Source organism: Sparus aurata, chromosome 1 (assembly GCF_900880675.1).
Source record: "Sparus aurata chromosome 1, fSpaAur1.1, whole genome shotgun sequence".
NCBI classification, from domain to species: Eukaryota; Metazoa; Chordata; class Actinopteri; order Spariformes; family Sparidae; genus Sparus; species Sparus aurata.
Window position 1 is genome coordinate 12,037,024 of NC_044187.1, and position 15,461 is coordinate 12,052,484.

General features: G+C 42.1%; 1 protein-coding gene across 6 annotated transcripts in view; it reads left to right on the forward strand.

Annotated features, from left to right (window-relative positions):
- pcm1 (pericentriolar material 1) overlaps positions 1–14,966 on the forward strand; it is a 24,688-nt gene extending 9,722 nt beyond the window's left edge. For 3 of the 6 annotated variants that reach the window (XM_030413668.1, XM_030413660.1, XM_030413679.1), the window contains 36 exons: positions 12–182; positions 647–766; positions 1,055–1,241; positions 1,557–1,666; positions 1,918–2,191; positions 2,281–2,431; positions 2,791–3,009; positions 3,589–3,773; positions 3,897–4,126; positions 4,311–4,453; positions 4,574–4,703; positions 5,052–5,216; positions 5,340–5,521; positions 5,783–5,980; positions 6,068–6,371; positions 6,586–6,731; positions 6,828–7,039; positions 7,348–7,522; positions 7,616–7,926; positions 8,042–8,203; positions 8,421–8,477; positions 8,662–8,834; positions 9,629–9,760; positions 10,436–10,574; positions 11,047–11,214; positions 11,354–11,460; positions 11,718–11,852; positions 11,945–12,148; positions 12,291–12,350; positions 12,445–12,595; positions 12,954–13,102; positions 13,192–13,255; positions 13,411–13,613; positions 13,741–13,833; positions 13,929–14,052; positions 14,249–14,966. In XM_030413668.1, the coding sequence (XP_030269528.1) occupies positions 12–182; positions 647–766; positions 1,055–1,241; positions 1,557–1,666; positions 1,918–2,191; positions 2,281–2,431; positions 2,791–3,009; positions 3,589–3,773; positions 3,897–4,126; positions 4,311–4,453; positions 4,574–4,703; positions 5,052–5,216; positions 5,340–5,521; positions 5,783–5,980; positions 6,068–6,371; positions 6,586–6,731; positions 6,828–7,039; positions 7,348–7,522; positions 7,616–7,926; positions 8,042–8,203; positions 8,421–8,477; positions 8,662–8,834; positions 9,629–9,760; positions 10,436–10,574; positions 11,047–11,214; positions 11,354–11,460; positions 11,718–11,852; positions 11,945–12,148; positions 12,291–12,350; positions 12,445–12,595; positions 12,954–13,102; positions 13,192–13,255; positions 13,411–13,613; positions 13,741–13,833; positions 13,929–14,052; positions 14,249–14,274 (5,760 nt within the window). In that variant the 3' untranslated portion in view covers positions 14,275–14,966. The remainder of the gene's footprint in view (positions 1–11; positions 183–646; positions 767–1,054; positions 1,242–1,556; positions 1,667–1,917; positions 2,192–2,280; positions 2,432–2,790; positions 3,010–3,588; positions 3,774–3,896; positions 4,127–4,310; positions 4,454–4,573; positions 4,704–5,051; positions 5,217–5,339; positions 5,522–5,782; positions 5,981–6,067; positions 6,372–6,585; positions 6,732–6,827; positions 7,040–7,347; positions 7,523–7,615; positions 7,927–8,041; positions 8,204–8,420; positions 8,478–8,661; positions 8,835–9,628; positions 9,761–10,435; positions 10,575–11,046; positions 11,215–11,353; positions 11,461–11,717; positions 11,853–11,944; positions 12,149–12,290; positions 12,351–12,444; positions 12,596–12,953; positions 13,103–13,191; positions 13,256–13,410; positions 13,614–13,740; positions 13,834–13,928; positions 14,053–14,248) is intronic. The other 3 variants (XM_030413689.1, XM_030413700.1, XM_030413707.1) reach the window with 3 other exon arrangements.
- The last annotated feature ends 495 nt before the right edge of the window (positions 14,967–15,461 follow it).

Sequence of the window (15,461 nt, forward strand, 5' to 3'; positions counted from 1 at the left end):
TCCCGTCTCAGGTGGTGAGCAAACTGGTACAGATTCGGGAGTACATCAGTAAGGCCAGCTCCATGCGGGATGACCTGGTGGAGAAGAATGATGTGCCGGCTAACGTGGAGCGTCTCTCCCATCTCATCGACCACCTCAAGGAGCAAGAGAAGTCCTATTTACGGTTCCTGCAGAAAATGCTGGTAAGTTCTTTGCCTTTCTCATGCTCAGACAAATGGTAGATAATGTTTCAGGAAAAGTTTGATCTTTCATATGTAAAGCTTGTTTAGCTAATTGTTGAAATGGAGCCTGTTTGTGTTTTTCTCGTGGCAGCTAGCCATACACATACATGTTTAATGGTCTTCTGTCTTTGTGGCCTCAATAATTTCTAGTCTAGTCATGTTTCATGCTACCCTGCATTGCTGTGGCATGACATTGTTTTGTATGTGATATCATTTAGCCTTGACTGTGACATTTATAGTAGTATTTGCAAGAAACATTAATTTCCACATATTTCCACTTCTCCTGTGTGTAGGCTCTCCCATATATGGGGCATTTGGGGGAGCATATTGCTTTGGATAAAAAACAGTTTTTTACTGAGAATACTGCATACTTTCCTCTTTAGCTCTCTTTGAGTCACTGGCTGTTTCTTCCACTATCTAAATAGACACGAGAGCATGAGGAGGATGATGTGGGGACCCTGGACTCTGCAGTGGGCTCAGGTTCACTGGCAGAGAGTACTTCTCTTAACATTGAGGTCCGCTCCTCAGATGCGTCAAATGCAACGGTTTGTAGACTGTTTTCAAAGAATCTGCAACTTTCTGCTCTTGTTAATGGTCTCTGTTGAATTACACATAGCTGTTATTATTAGTGTAAAGTGATTGCTATTTGTTTTCAAGACAAGAGGAAACATAAACTCAATGATTTGTCTATCCATTGCTCTTAATAATTGTAGTGTCACTTGCTGTGTACCCGACAAGCTTCTGTTACCTTTTTCTGCAGAGTAGCACCACAGTACTATTGTTGTTGTGGTAGATTCAGTGTTTGTAATGCTATGTGGGTGTGAATTTCTTAGGGTGGTAGGTCAGAAACTGTGCGGGCTGACCAGAAGGAAGAGTTGGAGAATCTGCGTAAGCAGCACGAGCTGCTGAAGAAGATGCTGGAGCAGCAGGAGCAGCTCAGGGCCCTGCAGGGCCGACAGGAAGCACTAATGGCCATGCAGGACAGTGCAGAACAGGCACTTGCTGTAATTGAAGACACTGGTGAGATGCACATTAACAAAGAGGCCAAGTCAGTATCAAGTGCAGACCAGTAGTTGTTTGTGGAGGTTTTTTTTTTGGTTTGTTTGTTTTTCCAAAAAGAAAAAGTAGTATGCTTTACTTTTGCAACTGTACAAACTCTGTTGTGATCTTTTTAAATGAAAATGTAATTGAAAGAACTAATGTTATTATCAAGGCTAAACTCATGCAACAATATTTTCTGATAGTTGTGTTCCTACCTCTTTAAGTCATATAAAATGATTATCATTAACAGTGAAACACGTCTTTAATTGCTCTCAAATGTGTTGTTGTCGTCAGTTGTCACAGAAACCACAGGCAGTGTCTCAGGTCTGAGCATCACATCTGAACTGAATGATGAGTTAAATGATTTGATCCAGAGGTTCCACAACCAGCTACATGACTCCCGGGTATAGTACACTCTGCAATGTCTTTGATATAGAATAATGCCATCTATAAACATTTTCTACATTGAACTGTATTATATCTTGCATACAACAGTTGTATTACTTTATTATGTCAATGTCAATGTATCAATGTATTTATTTCATTTGAAAAGCTATGTTAACTTCATTTAAGTACTTATTTCATCAAGAAATGTGTCTTAACTGTTTTTATAACAAATATGTGATTCAAGTTTTCCATTTTTTATACCATACAGACCAAAGCAGTGCCAGACAACCGTCGTCAGGCAGAGAGCCTTTCCCTCTCTAGAGAGGTGTGCTGGTCAAGGTCCCCCCAGGCTGTTGGTCCACCCCAGCACAGGCCTCTCCTCCACTCTGCTTCTGGTCCCCACACCGGCCTAGACACGGGGGCAACAGCTGCTAGTGTCAAACTCACTAAGCTCCAAGAACTCCAAGACAAAAAACAAACCATGGACAAGATCCTACAGGAGCTGCATTCACTCAGAGACCAGACGCTCAATAATAACTCATGTAAGAGCATTTCCGGAACCGTTTTATGCAGTCTCTGTTTATAAAAAGAAAAAAAACAATGTAGTTGAACGTCATGTGGTTCCCTTCAGGCCGTGGATTGTCAAGACAGTGCAGTCTGAGCATGGGAGGATCTACAGATTGTCCATCTGCTCTCTGCTCTAATGGGGCTTCAGCTTCCACCTCCTTTCATCCATCACTCACGCAACAACAGGACAGCTCCAATTCCACAGACAAGCTGAGGTACACACAAAAACACACACAGCTTCAAGCAGCTGAATAGACAGATCAGATATCAGCAGCAGGCTGTTATATAGCGTGGGGGTGGTGTAATATAGGTTGGTGTGTAGAGAAACCTTGCACCCCCCAAACCTCCTGCAATTCCAATTGTTGTAAGTTTCAGGCTTTGCTGAAGTGTTCTTAAACAAGATGCTCAGCCTCCATAACTTATAAGGCTGTAGGTGACTGTACGTTGTACTATAGTAGAAGGTGGAATTGTGAAGACACTGTCCTGGCGTGTCACATAACCATTTTAATTATTAACAAAAGTAGTCATTTGCATTTCAGGCACACAATTGTTGTTCTCTGTCTTCTCCCAACAGGAAGTTAAAAGAGGTTCACAAGCGTTTGAATGAGCTGCGAGAATTGGTTCAGTACTACGAGCAGACTTCTGATATGATGGTGGATGCAGTCAATGAAAATGTGAAAGAGGATGACGATGATGAGGAAGAGGAGGAGGAAGACGAGACAGAGGATGGTTCTATGTTTGAGGCCATGTTTGATTCTGAACAGGAGAACCGCCATCCTGTAACGAACATCAGGTGTGTTTGTCTAAGTAAATACATTTACAGTTTTATGAATGGAGTAATCTTTTCACAAGAAATTCACTGATTGGAGATCATTTAAGAGATTGTTCATTATACTAGAGCTGCAAAGATTTGGTCAAATAATCAACAAGTTGAATGAAGGAAAATTAATTTCCAACTATTTTGGTAATCTGTCAATGACTCGTTTATGCCAATTGTCAGGCAAAAATGATCTTTTAGCCAATCAAATATGAGAATATGCTGCTTTTCCTCATCTTAAATTGTAATAGATTGATATCTTTGGGACTGTTGATATCATCACCTGGAAATTGTGGTTTGTATTTTTTTTTTTACATTAGTCTGCTGCTTTTATTAATTATTATTCAGTTAAGCATGAAAATTATCGGATTAATTAATAATGAAAATGATTGTTTGTTACAACCCTACATCATACACAGATTGAGCTCGTGTTGAAATGATACTGAAACACTGCCCAAAAGAGAATGTTGGAAATAATAGTATGCCTGCAAAAGGTCACCGTCTGTCTCATTATACGATTGGTATTGAGATGTATCCGTACTCTTATCTGTTTAGAAACCCACAGCGCAGTGGGAACTGGACAGACCTGAATAGCCTGACCAACGGGCGCAGTGTCAGGAGTAGTGCCGCAAACAACCGTGATGGCAGACTCAACCGCGATGGCAGACTCAACACTGAGTGTGAGATCAACAACCGGTCAGCAGCCAACCTTCGCAGCCTCAACATCCCGTCAGCCATAGGTACACACACACACACACACACACACACACACACACACTGAAGCGCTGCGTCATCATTTAACCGACCAACCCTTTAAAGTAATCTAAATTATATTTATATTTCTACAATTTTCTCTCATTTAGAATGCCAGTACAATAGGGACACCCCCTATAATCAGGTGAAGGATGATGATGAGGATGAAGACGGTCTCGGTAATGATGAAGGGGCACAGGCTTTGGCTCCAGACAGTGAGGCATCAGGGTCTAGTCGAAGAAGCAGCCTGGGGAACAATGAAGGTTTTGTCCAGAAGGTTCATCGGCAGACAGCGAAGCAGAAACTTCGGCAGCTTCAGGAGCTGGTGGCCATGGTTCAGGTCAGGGAGATGACAGAATAATATGAAGGAGTCTGTAGTAGGGATGAAGTTGTTACTTCTTGACTTTCAGAATAAAAGGAAAAGTTGTTAATTGATATGCTGCATCTTTTTTATAGGAATATGAAAAAAGCTGTTCCAGTCTAAAGCTGATAACTTTAAACTGTGTGATTCTGTCTGAATGTAGAGTGATGACACTGATGGCACAACAGCTAATGAGGATGAAGTTTTACACCAACAACCAAATAATACAAGAGCTGCAGTGGCTTTGTCAGTGGGGACGGGATCCAAACAGAGCCCCAGAGAACTCAGTCTCTCCAGCAAGGCCAGGTAGAATATAGTAAATGTCTGAAAAATGTAACATTGCTTTTACTGTATTCTGAATTTAACATTTTGCCTGTGTGTTCACCTGGAATAATTCACACCGCATCAAACCTATTGTGGACAAAGGGAGAAGCTGTATGAGGAGAAGCTGCGTCAGCAGAAGCAGGAGCTGAAGCAGCTCCATGAAGAGCGTCAGAGGCTCATTGAGATCCAAGGGAAGATCCAGGACCTGCAGTGGGCCTGCCCTGACCTCCAGGTATTACACTCACAAACACGCACACGAGGTTTGCTGTATAATGACCCGGCTTTGGTCCCAATATGGCCTGCTAATCCCAACAAGGTCCATGTTATACCAGAAAAAGTCTCCAATGGGTAACACAAACGTACGTGCAGGTGCAGAATCCATATGTTAAAAACATCTTAAAAGGTGGATTAAATGATAGGAACACCTTTCAGTAAAAACATGGCATAAACTACAACCTACAAAAAAGGTAAAGTTTCCACAAAAACAGGACATTCTAAACCTCATGATGGTAGGCTTTATTAGATGACTCCATCATACTGTACACCCCATTAATCCCTAACTTTGTCATCTCCTTTCTAGTCATCTGTGTCCAGCACAGTGAGTCAGCAGGGCTTGCTGAGGAAGGCTCCAGCTTCCACTCCAATCATTGGCCAGGCCCCCTCCTCCTCTGGACCGAAAACCAACTCAGCTGTGCTCAAACCCACTGCTCCAGAAGCAGCTACGTCTTCAGTCACTGACCATGAGGTAACAGACTCCACCTTTCACACACAATGACCCTTGGTCTCATCACCATTCAAATATCAAAATGAAATCAGTACTTTCAGGACAGAACAATGCAGATTCTAGTTGTGTTCCCTGTGTTGTCAGCAGCTTTGGTCAGAGATGCGTCGGCACCAGATTTTGCGTGAAGAACTGCGGCAGCGCAGAAAGCACCTCGAGTCCTTGATGGCTGAACACCAGAGGCGTAGCGGTCTCAGTGACTCTCCTCGGAGGACTGATGATCAAGAAGGCCTTGCTACACCCTCACAGCCTGTCAGTAGGGATGAAAGGTAGGAGACATACTGCTGTAGGAGCCTGTCTCTCATAGGTCCAAGAGAGAAATAAAATATTAGTCCGTTTACATATTTTATAAGCACCAACCAAGCAGCCACATCTTATAACATGCCTACGGGCATATTGTGGTAGCTGTTGTAATTGGAAGTAAAGTAAAGGCAGTTATTTCCTGTTTTGTTTATTTTTTTCGTTCTTTGACAAATGAAGGAATTTAAACAAATGGCTATTCCATAAAATGTTTCTGCTGTGATTCTAAGGACAATGGCCACATGGGGATCCACTCCCTGCCACCTTGATGATGATGATGACGATGAAGATGATTATCACTCAGAGATGGGTGTAGAAGAGGAAGAGGAGCAGGAAGAATGTGCAGAGAGCAGCTCGGGTGATGACATCCATATCTACTCATCCAGCAGGAACCAGTGCTCCTACAGTAACAGGAAGAACCAAGGAAGGTGAGGCGGCGTGGAGGCAGAAGAAATCAAATTGTGCCTATATCTACAGTAAAATTTGTCTTTAAAAATAATGTATTCACTCCATAGCAACCTGAAGCCTCCACCAGCCTTCTCAGGTGAAGGTAGTGGGAATCCATGTCTTCATAACAAGACTAAGGCCAAGCAGCAGCAGCAGCAACAACAACAACAGCAGCAGCAACAGCAGCAGTCCAGAAGTTTGAACCAGTCTGCGAGCCAGCATGGAGGCACACGGCGGCAAGAGAACCTGCGATGGGCCTCTGAGCTGTCCTTCACCGAAGGCTCGTGCCACTGGCAGGAACAGGTCAGCCAGCTGCAGAGACAGCTGGACTTCAGCACCAGCATGTGTCAGACACTCCTGCAGGACCAGCAGGTTGGTACACTGGGCAAACGCAGACACCTTGATAATTGACACAAGCTTGCACCGCATCTGTAGGCTTAATTTGAAGTCATAGTGGAATTGTCAATGCAGTCACTCACAGCTTTCCGTTCAGTCTTTGTTTTGGTGCCTTTTTACTTTGTCTTTCAAAACATGAAAAGATTATCAACAAAAGATAATTTTCCTCCTCTCTCCTCTTCTTCCACAGACACTCTCTTATATGTTACAAACCCTGATGACAGGTCAGTACCCCATGTTAGCAAACAACTTGTCATCACCACAGGTCCACCTGGTCATGCACCAGCTCAACCAGTGTTACACCCAGCTGACTTGGCAGCAAAACAATGTACACAGGTGAGAACTCTACTATTGTACTTTCCTTTATCTCTATCATTTAGATGATGACGATGATGATGATAATAATAATAATCTGTCATGCCTTTTCTCCAGACTAAAGCACGTCCTGAATGACCTACTTCGCCAGCAGCAGCAACAGCAGACGTCGTCCTCAGCTCCAGGTTGGCAGACACAGAAGCAGGGCTCATCCCAAGAATCCAGCTCCGGTCCCTCAGCCTCTCCTGGTGGCTTCCTCCCCTTCTCCTCTACCCTGCATCCTTCAGCCAACAACATGTCAACTGCTGCCATATCCCCATTTCCTCCCAGTACGACAAACATACTTACAAGCCTAATTCACTTACAAAACCTGTCTAGAATGGTGTGCAGTAGAGGCAACAGAAAGCTAAAGGATCTGAATGAGGCTCACAAGACTGTTTTTGGATATGATGTAGAGTGCCAAAAACCCTCTCAGCTATTCTAAAATCAACACATTTTGTGATGTACTTTAAAGTGGCCTAGTCATGCATAAATGAAAGGCCAAAAGTCTTACTGCCATGATTTAATAGATTTTTTGGACCATTAACGCTTAAACTTAGAATTTAATGAAGTTCTTTTTATTTCTTTAACTCTGCAGGCTTTCACTTATATCCACTCTTCCCTGGTCCCATGGGTGAGTTCCCTCAGGGTGCAGCAAGTCAGGCAACACCTGACCACCAGAAGCAGCAGTTAGACCCCAACACTTCAATTAAAACAGAGTACATGAGTTTCCCTCCTCCACTGCAGCGTTCTCCTCTTAACACGGAGAGAGGGTATGTCCATTTTTGCCTGAAAAATTTATATTTGTTCTTGTAAACATTATTGTCATATTTATTAATGAATACATTTTCATGCAACTTCTTTAGAGCTACTGGCTGGTTGAAAACTTCCTACGCAAACAACACTTTCGAGCATCACCGATCTAATACGGGGCCCAACGAGTCTCCCTCCTCCTCCCCCACTTTTGCCAGCCGCCACTTGCGACCTCAAGAATTTGACAGGGCATCACAGGAAAGCTTCAGCAGCATGCCTGATCCTGTTGATCCCACCACCATCACAAAGACTTTCAAAGCTGGGCGCAAGGCCTGTGCGCAAGCCAATCTGGCTTCCCGAAGCAGGACACCCAATACTAAGAGTCGTCGCAGGAGGAACAAAGGGCACAACAAGAACAGTGAAGGTATTTAGATGGAGTTGAATCTCTGCTGTATTGTTTGATTTAAACAAAGCAAAGACTTAATGAAGAAAATGTCACAAACTGTTTCTTCACTTTTTCTGTTTGTTATTTTTTGCAGGCCATGAGAGCGACAGTGCAAGCAGTACTGCAGACTTTGCCCATGAGAGGGCGCCCTTGTCACGTCAGAAGGATCAGAATAAGAGTCTGCTGGACAAACTGACTCAAGAGAAACTAGACAGCAAAACTAAGCTCGGGAACAAAAGAAACGATCTGTCCTCTGGTAGGGGTCAAAGTCATTATAGTGAAAGTAATGCACCCACCTCATCCCTCTTGTGTCTGTGTTCTTTGTTTTTATACTTTTCCTATATTTTTAACACCTTTTCCTTTTTGATGTATTTTAAATTCATGTGTCTTTGCACATTTGTGATGACAACCTGTTTCATTTTAATTCTTTGGTTAATTTACATTGTTGTCACTTTAATTTATCTTACTCACAGCCTATGCTTGGAGAACACCCTTCCTTTCTAACAGAATTGCATGTACAGAAGCACCAGGTAAACTCACAAATCCATCATTTGGTTTTCATGTCACCTCAACATCTCATGCATGTTCTATTTATGGCCTAACCTAAAAAAGCCTCTAAATTGGAAGGCAGACTTTTTTTTTTTTTTAAAACATGTGAATGAGATTATGCTCATATCTACCTGAATCTCATGCTATCCACTCTTGAACCTGCAGATGCAAGCAGCGACTTCTCACTGTTCGAGGCTCTGAGGGAGACCATCTACTCTGAGGTGGCTACTTTAATATCCCAAAATGAGTCCCGTCCACACTTTCTCATCGAGCTCTTCCATGAGCTGCAGCTGCTCAACACAGACTACTTGCGGCAGAGGGCATTGTATTCCCTACAGGTAAGAAGTACAGACACATTACTGCATTTGAATATTCTACTGCAGTTTCCAAACTGGTATGGATATATCATTTATGCTGGGCTCAGATTATACGTTTTCAGGCTAAATTAGGTCTTGATTCGCCCCTAAAGAGTACATGGGGTATGTTCATGTCCAGAATGTAGGTCAGGGTTGTTTGGCACAGAATATCTGGTCATGTGACTGGTTACAGATAAGATTTGATGCCTTAGACTTTTTTCCAGAAATAATTTAGTGCTGTTTTGATCATTAGAAGGAGGAGGAAAAAGGGGACTTTTGAAATGGCGCTCCGGTGGAGATGTGGTCTTGAACTGCAGATAAAGGAGAGATTAGAGTAGTTGGGGGAGGAAGAGAGTGAGAAAAAAACTCATCAATTCTACAATTATCCTGTTAAAGTACATATTGGTTTGAATGAATTGTAATGTTTCAAAGTTTTTAATCTAGTAATTATCTTTTCTGTTATCTCATTAGAATGTAATAATTGCTTGATATATAATTTAGTTTTGGCAAAAACTAGACGATTTATCATCTCTTATGGGCCTAGCGGATATATCGGTAGTGCCATTTTTGCTGTCTGATATATGCCTGTATGAATTTCTTAAATAGACCATAATGCAGAAAAAAAGACTGGTGTATTGTATAATTATTGAATTCCCAGTGAAGTTTATTAAAAAAAAATTAAAACTCATGTGATCTGAGCCTGACCCGGATGTAGATATAGGGTCCCGTTTAAAACTTTGAATGATTCCATTAGCTTCTCCCCGTGTCTCTACTAGGACATCGTGACCAGTCATCTAACAGAGAAGAGTGTAGCTGAGGACCAGTTGCCCCCTCTCGGTCCTGTGGTCTGGGCTGCAGGCTCTCAGTCTGAACTCACACCCAGTGAGAGTCTGACTACCAGTGATGCAGTAAGAAACACATTATTGCTTCTCAGCATGGCCTTCTCACACATTTCCAATCTCTCCACCTGCCCTGAAGTCTTTCTCCCCATCCTTTTTTTTATCCTGTCATCCAGCCCACACTTTTTTATCACTTTGACTCGCTTCCTCTTCTACATTTCAGTACATCTTTCATTAGTTTCTCCCTCTCTTGTCTCCTTTCATCCTTCCCCGCCTTGTCTCTTTTAATCCGTCCATGTCTCTCTTTATTCCCCAATTTTAATTTTCCTTCCCCCTATCTCCATTGTCTTTGAATTTAACTTGACAGCAAGACTTCAGAAGCCTGTCTGTAAAAAATGACCCTCATCTCACCACAACTCTTTTGCCAGATCAGACATGTGTTCTTTGTTCTGGGCCAAGGTCCCCAGAGTTATGCTAATTGGAAGCTAGGCCTTTTGTCTGCCCGAATAATGCCTTTGTTCAAGAATGATGGATGAAATGTCTAATTTTCCAAGTTGGGACAAGCCACCACTGCAGTTGTTTATAGAATGTGCCGCTGTATATTCTTTAGGGAGATGTTGGGCGGTGGATCTGTGATGAATCATCCATTCTCCTGTAATCCAAACTGTTTGGGGTAAAACCTTTTTGGTTTCAGAAATGTCAGATGTATGATGCCTCATATCAGAATCTGTACTTTTTTTTCAGGAGGTGGTGGAGGTGGTGGAGAAAAACCTGAGGCTCACACAGGACGCAGTGAAGAAGAGGGATGATGCAGAATCTGTGGATAATGAAAGCACCTTGTCAACCTCCTCCAACCTGGAACCATTTGCTAACGATGATCTGGGTACGGTTACGCATGTAGAATGTATTTAATTTTGGAAAACGAGGGGCTAAAGCTTGTAAAACTGTACACCTGTTATTTATAACCCTTTTCATATCTGAAATGCTTTTGCTTGTTGCCTTTATCTACGTGACCCCTCTATTTTTCCAAGCAGGTCAACTCTAGGCCTGTCTTTGTAAAGCAACCGGGTCACACCTCAGGATCCATAATAAATGGCCAAACTAAAAGAATATCCAGAAACAGACTGTTTTTCAAAGAACGAGCAGACTCATATTTCTGGAGCTTCAGTGACAGATTAGGAGTATGGCTGGCCTACTTTGTTTGATCCTGCAGTGTAACCCTGGTTACTGACTGACTGCATTAATATCCATTACAGTCGTCTCTCTCTTGCTTCATCGATTTTAAACTTTTTGGGTCCCATCTCTGTCTCTTTTTTTTTCACTTCCCTGCTCTCCCTTCTTTGCTGCTCTGATAGGCAACACGGTGATTCATTTAGACAAAGCTCTGGCCAGGATTAGGGAGTATGAACGCATGAAGCTTAAAGCTGAGTTTAACCCCTGCAACGCCAGCACTGCAGGTGCAGGTGGCTCTGACGTCTCAAACACTGAACATCCCTCTGCTAACCCCGCTGACCAAGTGGAAGGTACTGAATCATACAACGCTGCCAGAGTTCACCATGTGCAAAGACCTGTAGCAACAGAGTCATCACGTTCAGTTTGCTGGTTGAGTTTGCAGAAATTGTAAATGAAACTGTTATTTGTGTTTTTTTCGTCTGTGAGCAGGAGGTGCAGCTGGTCCTGTAGGTGATGTGTGCTGCCCTCAGATTGACACACAGCAGCTGGATCGTCAGATCAAAGCCATCATGACAGAAGTCATCCCATTCCTTAAGGTAGGTTAATCAACACAAGGAGCTGCAGAGTGGATGTTGTTAGCTTTGTGCCAGCTGAAAATGTGCTGATATTGAAAAAAGAACATGCTTAAATTACACCTGAATTAAGCTGTTAAATTAAAGGTGTGCTTGTTAGTGATTGATTGATAAAAGTTTTAAGGCTAAAATTGAATGTCAGTATTGAGTGCACTACTATGAAGGAAAACCACTCCAAAATAGTGAAATCACTTTGTAATGTTCCTCTTTTCTGTGATTAGGAGAACATGGATGAGGTGTGTTCCCTCCAGCTGTTGACATCTGTTCGGCGCATGGTTCTGACTCTCACCCAGCAGAATGATGAAAGCAAAGAGTTTGTTCGCTTTTTCCACAGACAGCTGGGAGGAATATTGCAGGTCAGACCAGTGCCAATACCAGGCGACACAAGTTTATGCAGATCAAAAGGAAAACATCTTTTCTGACACTCTACTCTCTTCTCCTCCTCCAGGACTCTCTTAGTAAATTTGTGGGCCTTACTCTGAAGGACTGTGGTGAGGACCTCCTAGTGGAGATCTCAGAGATCCTGTTCAACGAACTCGCCTTCTTCAGGCTCATGCAGGACTTAGATAATAGCAGCAGCATTGCCCTGGCAGCCAAACACAAAAATAAGAAGAAGCCTGAGCAACCCAGTAAAGCAAAGTGCAGTCTCAAGGTTAGCTGTCTGTTCTGTTCCCTCTTTGTGTTTTTGGTAACATAATAGATGTATTTATGAGGAAATAATGAACACTGGCGTAGAGAAATGTGTTTGAATGAGACTAATGTGAATGTTTGTGTTCATTTACTCCTCAATTTAGGAAAGTACAACAGCTGGTGGTGATAAATCTGTTTCTCCCGCCTACACAGATGAAGACAAGGTCAGTCATTTTAATACTGACAATGAAATTGTAAATACCACTTAGTACTATAGTTATTTGTGTTAAAAAAAAATGTTCTCCTTTTGTCTGCCAGGACCAAGATGAGGCTGAGCAGGAGGGGGATTCTACTCTGCAGAAGCTTTACCTGCAGACAGAGAGGAAAAACAGCAGGAGCAGCGACGCCTCAGAGGTTGAAGAGGAGGATGAAGATGAAGGGGATGGACAAGGAATACCTCTATCAATCAGTAAATGAAAATATTATGTACAAAGGAAACATATTGTTAAATCGTTTTAGTCAGAGTGTGGCCATGTTGTAATCCATCACTGTCAGTGAGAAGATGCCTGTGATGGATCGTCAAAGTTAAATCAGGATAATGTCATTAACAGATGTAAAGTAAAATAAGCAAAAAATCCAGCCATGCTCAAAGCATTTTTTATTTTTCACTTTCACTTAAAATATTAAAATCATGATGTTGTGACATTTGTTGGGCTCCGTTCCAAACACTGTAGAAGCAGAGTCGGGGTTTCTGGCACAGCGCTAGTTTAAACACATGAATGTATTAATTAACACACACTAATTTTTCTGTGTGGTCATTCTCTCAGGTCTGTCCAAAGCAGAGACTCAGGCCCTGACAAACTACGGCAGTGGAGAGGACGAGAATGAGGAGGAGGAGATGGAGGATTTCGAAGCCGGACCTGTTGATGTTCAAACATCCCTGCAAGCTTCTGCCGACGGACAGGTGGAGCAGGAGGTAAGTGTCACGGAGATATTTTCTCACCGACAACCTTAGCTTCGACATATTTTTCTTTGTCTGACCTTTGTGAATGTGCTGTGCTTCAGGGGACCACGTGCAGTGACACCCAGGAGACCAAAACTGAACAGAAGAATTCAGATGACGAAGATGGTGAGGCCCTCTTGATATTTTCAGTGGAAATTCCCTTCAAGCTCAGAAATGTCGGACTGGCTTTTTCAGTCTGAAAGAAATCTTGTATTTTTAGACCATTTGTTGGTCCATCATCTTTTTTTTATCACAGAGGCTTTTTCTTTTCGGTTTTGCAGAAATCAACAACTCTGTTAGGGCTGTGGATTCCACAGAAGAGGAGCATGACATGGAGAAGTGCCAGAGTCCCGAGGAGGAGAGTAAAGATGGGGCAGCTGCCGCCTTAGAAGAAAACTCCGTCTCTCATGGTCAGGAGGTCCCCAAGGAGTCAACCACCACAAGCAGCCCTGACACGGACTCACCCGTCATGATTAATGTAGATGTAAGTCCAAGGCTGAAGATATGCTCGGGATATTTTTTGTTCATCTGAGTGGAAGAGGCACAGTTTCTCGCCAGTAAAACACTGAGTATTCTATTGTATAATGACTTTATTCGTGTTGTTGATGCAGGAGATGGGCTCGGGTAACACCAGTCAGAAATCTGACGAGGAAGACTTTGTGAAGGTGGATGACTTGCCGTTACAGCTTACAGTCATGTGTGAGGTGTGTAACAGCTTTAACACTCATTAGATGTTTATATGGAAAGGGGAGTGCTGTTATCTCACTGTGAGAACTCCTAATGATGAACTGTTCTGTAGGAGGAACTACAGAAGAGAATAGTGGAGGAGCAGCAGAATAACAACCTGTCCGTGGAGATCCTCAATGGGAACACTGAATCGCTGACTGGGCTGGTGGGAAATGCACACGCACTGAAGGAACCAGGTATGGATTTACAGTCCTCGGCAGATGGTGTCACAGTTCTGTTTGTGTAGTTGCCAGATAGACCTAACCATACGTACAAAAGCCTCTGGTTACCATGTTTACATCCACACACCAATTAGCTGCTATTTTTGTCTGTACATGAGCTGAAAGTCCAACCCTCTAAAAGTAAATTGTGTATTTCTTTTGTCTTTTTCAGACACTGTTGGTGCCCAAAGTGTGTAAAGATTCATACCGATGTCTCAAGATCTACTGTTTTTAGCAACACTATGCTTAAACCCTCAATCTGTATCGATTGTAAGATTGTTGATTCTTTATCTGCTAGTTTTAAAGGAGCAAAGGCTCATGATATCGGTCACAAGTTAGCTGTGACGCGCAACAGATAAAACTAAACATCTGCACATAATCAACACATAGTTCCTTTTATTCCTGAATGTTTAATGTGATTTATGGATAATCTGGGGAGGGGTCGTCTCTAAGCTGCTGATTACTGACAGTTAAGCCTCTGTTTGAATCTTTATATTACTGAAACTCCTCTTCAGATCCGCCTTAGTTTCTTTCTTGTTTGTGGGATCAGTTTGACATAAGTTGTGATTTTTAAAATGTTTTATTTGTCTCGGCCTGGCCTTATTGCTGTACAGCTCATCTTATCTGCACTTGGTTCCTAATTATAAAGAGATTACAGTAGGATGGAAGTTCAGCTGTAGCCTGGCTGACTTCAGCTATTTGTCTCTCCAGCTTGAACACTTTCTTTCTTTGTATGAGAGCTCAAAGCTCCGACTTAACTTTTATCCCTTCAGACGCATCTTTATACTGTTTTGTTCTGTTAGTCGTTAATCTCCATTGATTTTTCATGTAATTAAAATGTTGACTACAGTAATACGTTTTAAATAATAAAAATGCTGGAAGTTTCAAAATTTGTTTGTGTTGACAAACTTTGTACATCTTGTAATTAACCATGTGAACCTTCTATTGTTGTTGTTCAAACTACTTTCCAAGTAAGCTCTACCAAAGAAAAAAAGACTTTAGTGTAAATTGAATGTTACTTTAACTTACTGTAGTTTACACCAGTGCACAAAACAAAGACTGAGCGGATCAGTTGATTAATCAGTTGTATAATTGATCTGTAATTTTTCAAGCGAAAAAGGCCAAATATTTTTTGCCTCCACCATCTAAAATGCAAGGATTAGCCACTTCTTCGACCTGTAGGATAATAAACATTTTGGGTTTCTTGACTGTGGGTCAAAACAAGACATTTGCAATGGGCACCTTGAGCACTTTCTACCATTTTATAGACCAAATGTTGTAAATTGTTTTATATCATATTATAATAATTAAAATTTGAATTGCTGATGAAAATAGTTAGGTGCAGAAATCTAAGAACTTAATTCAAAATACAAACTGCTCACATG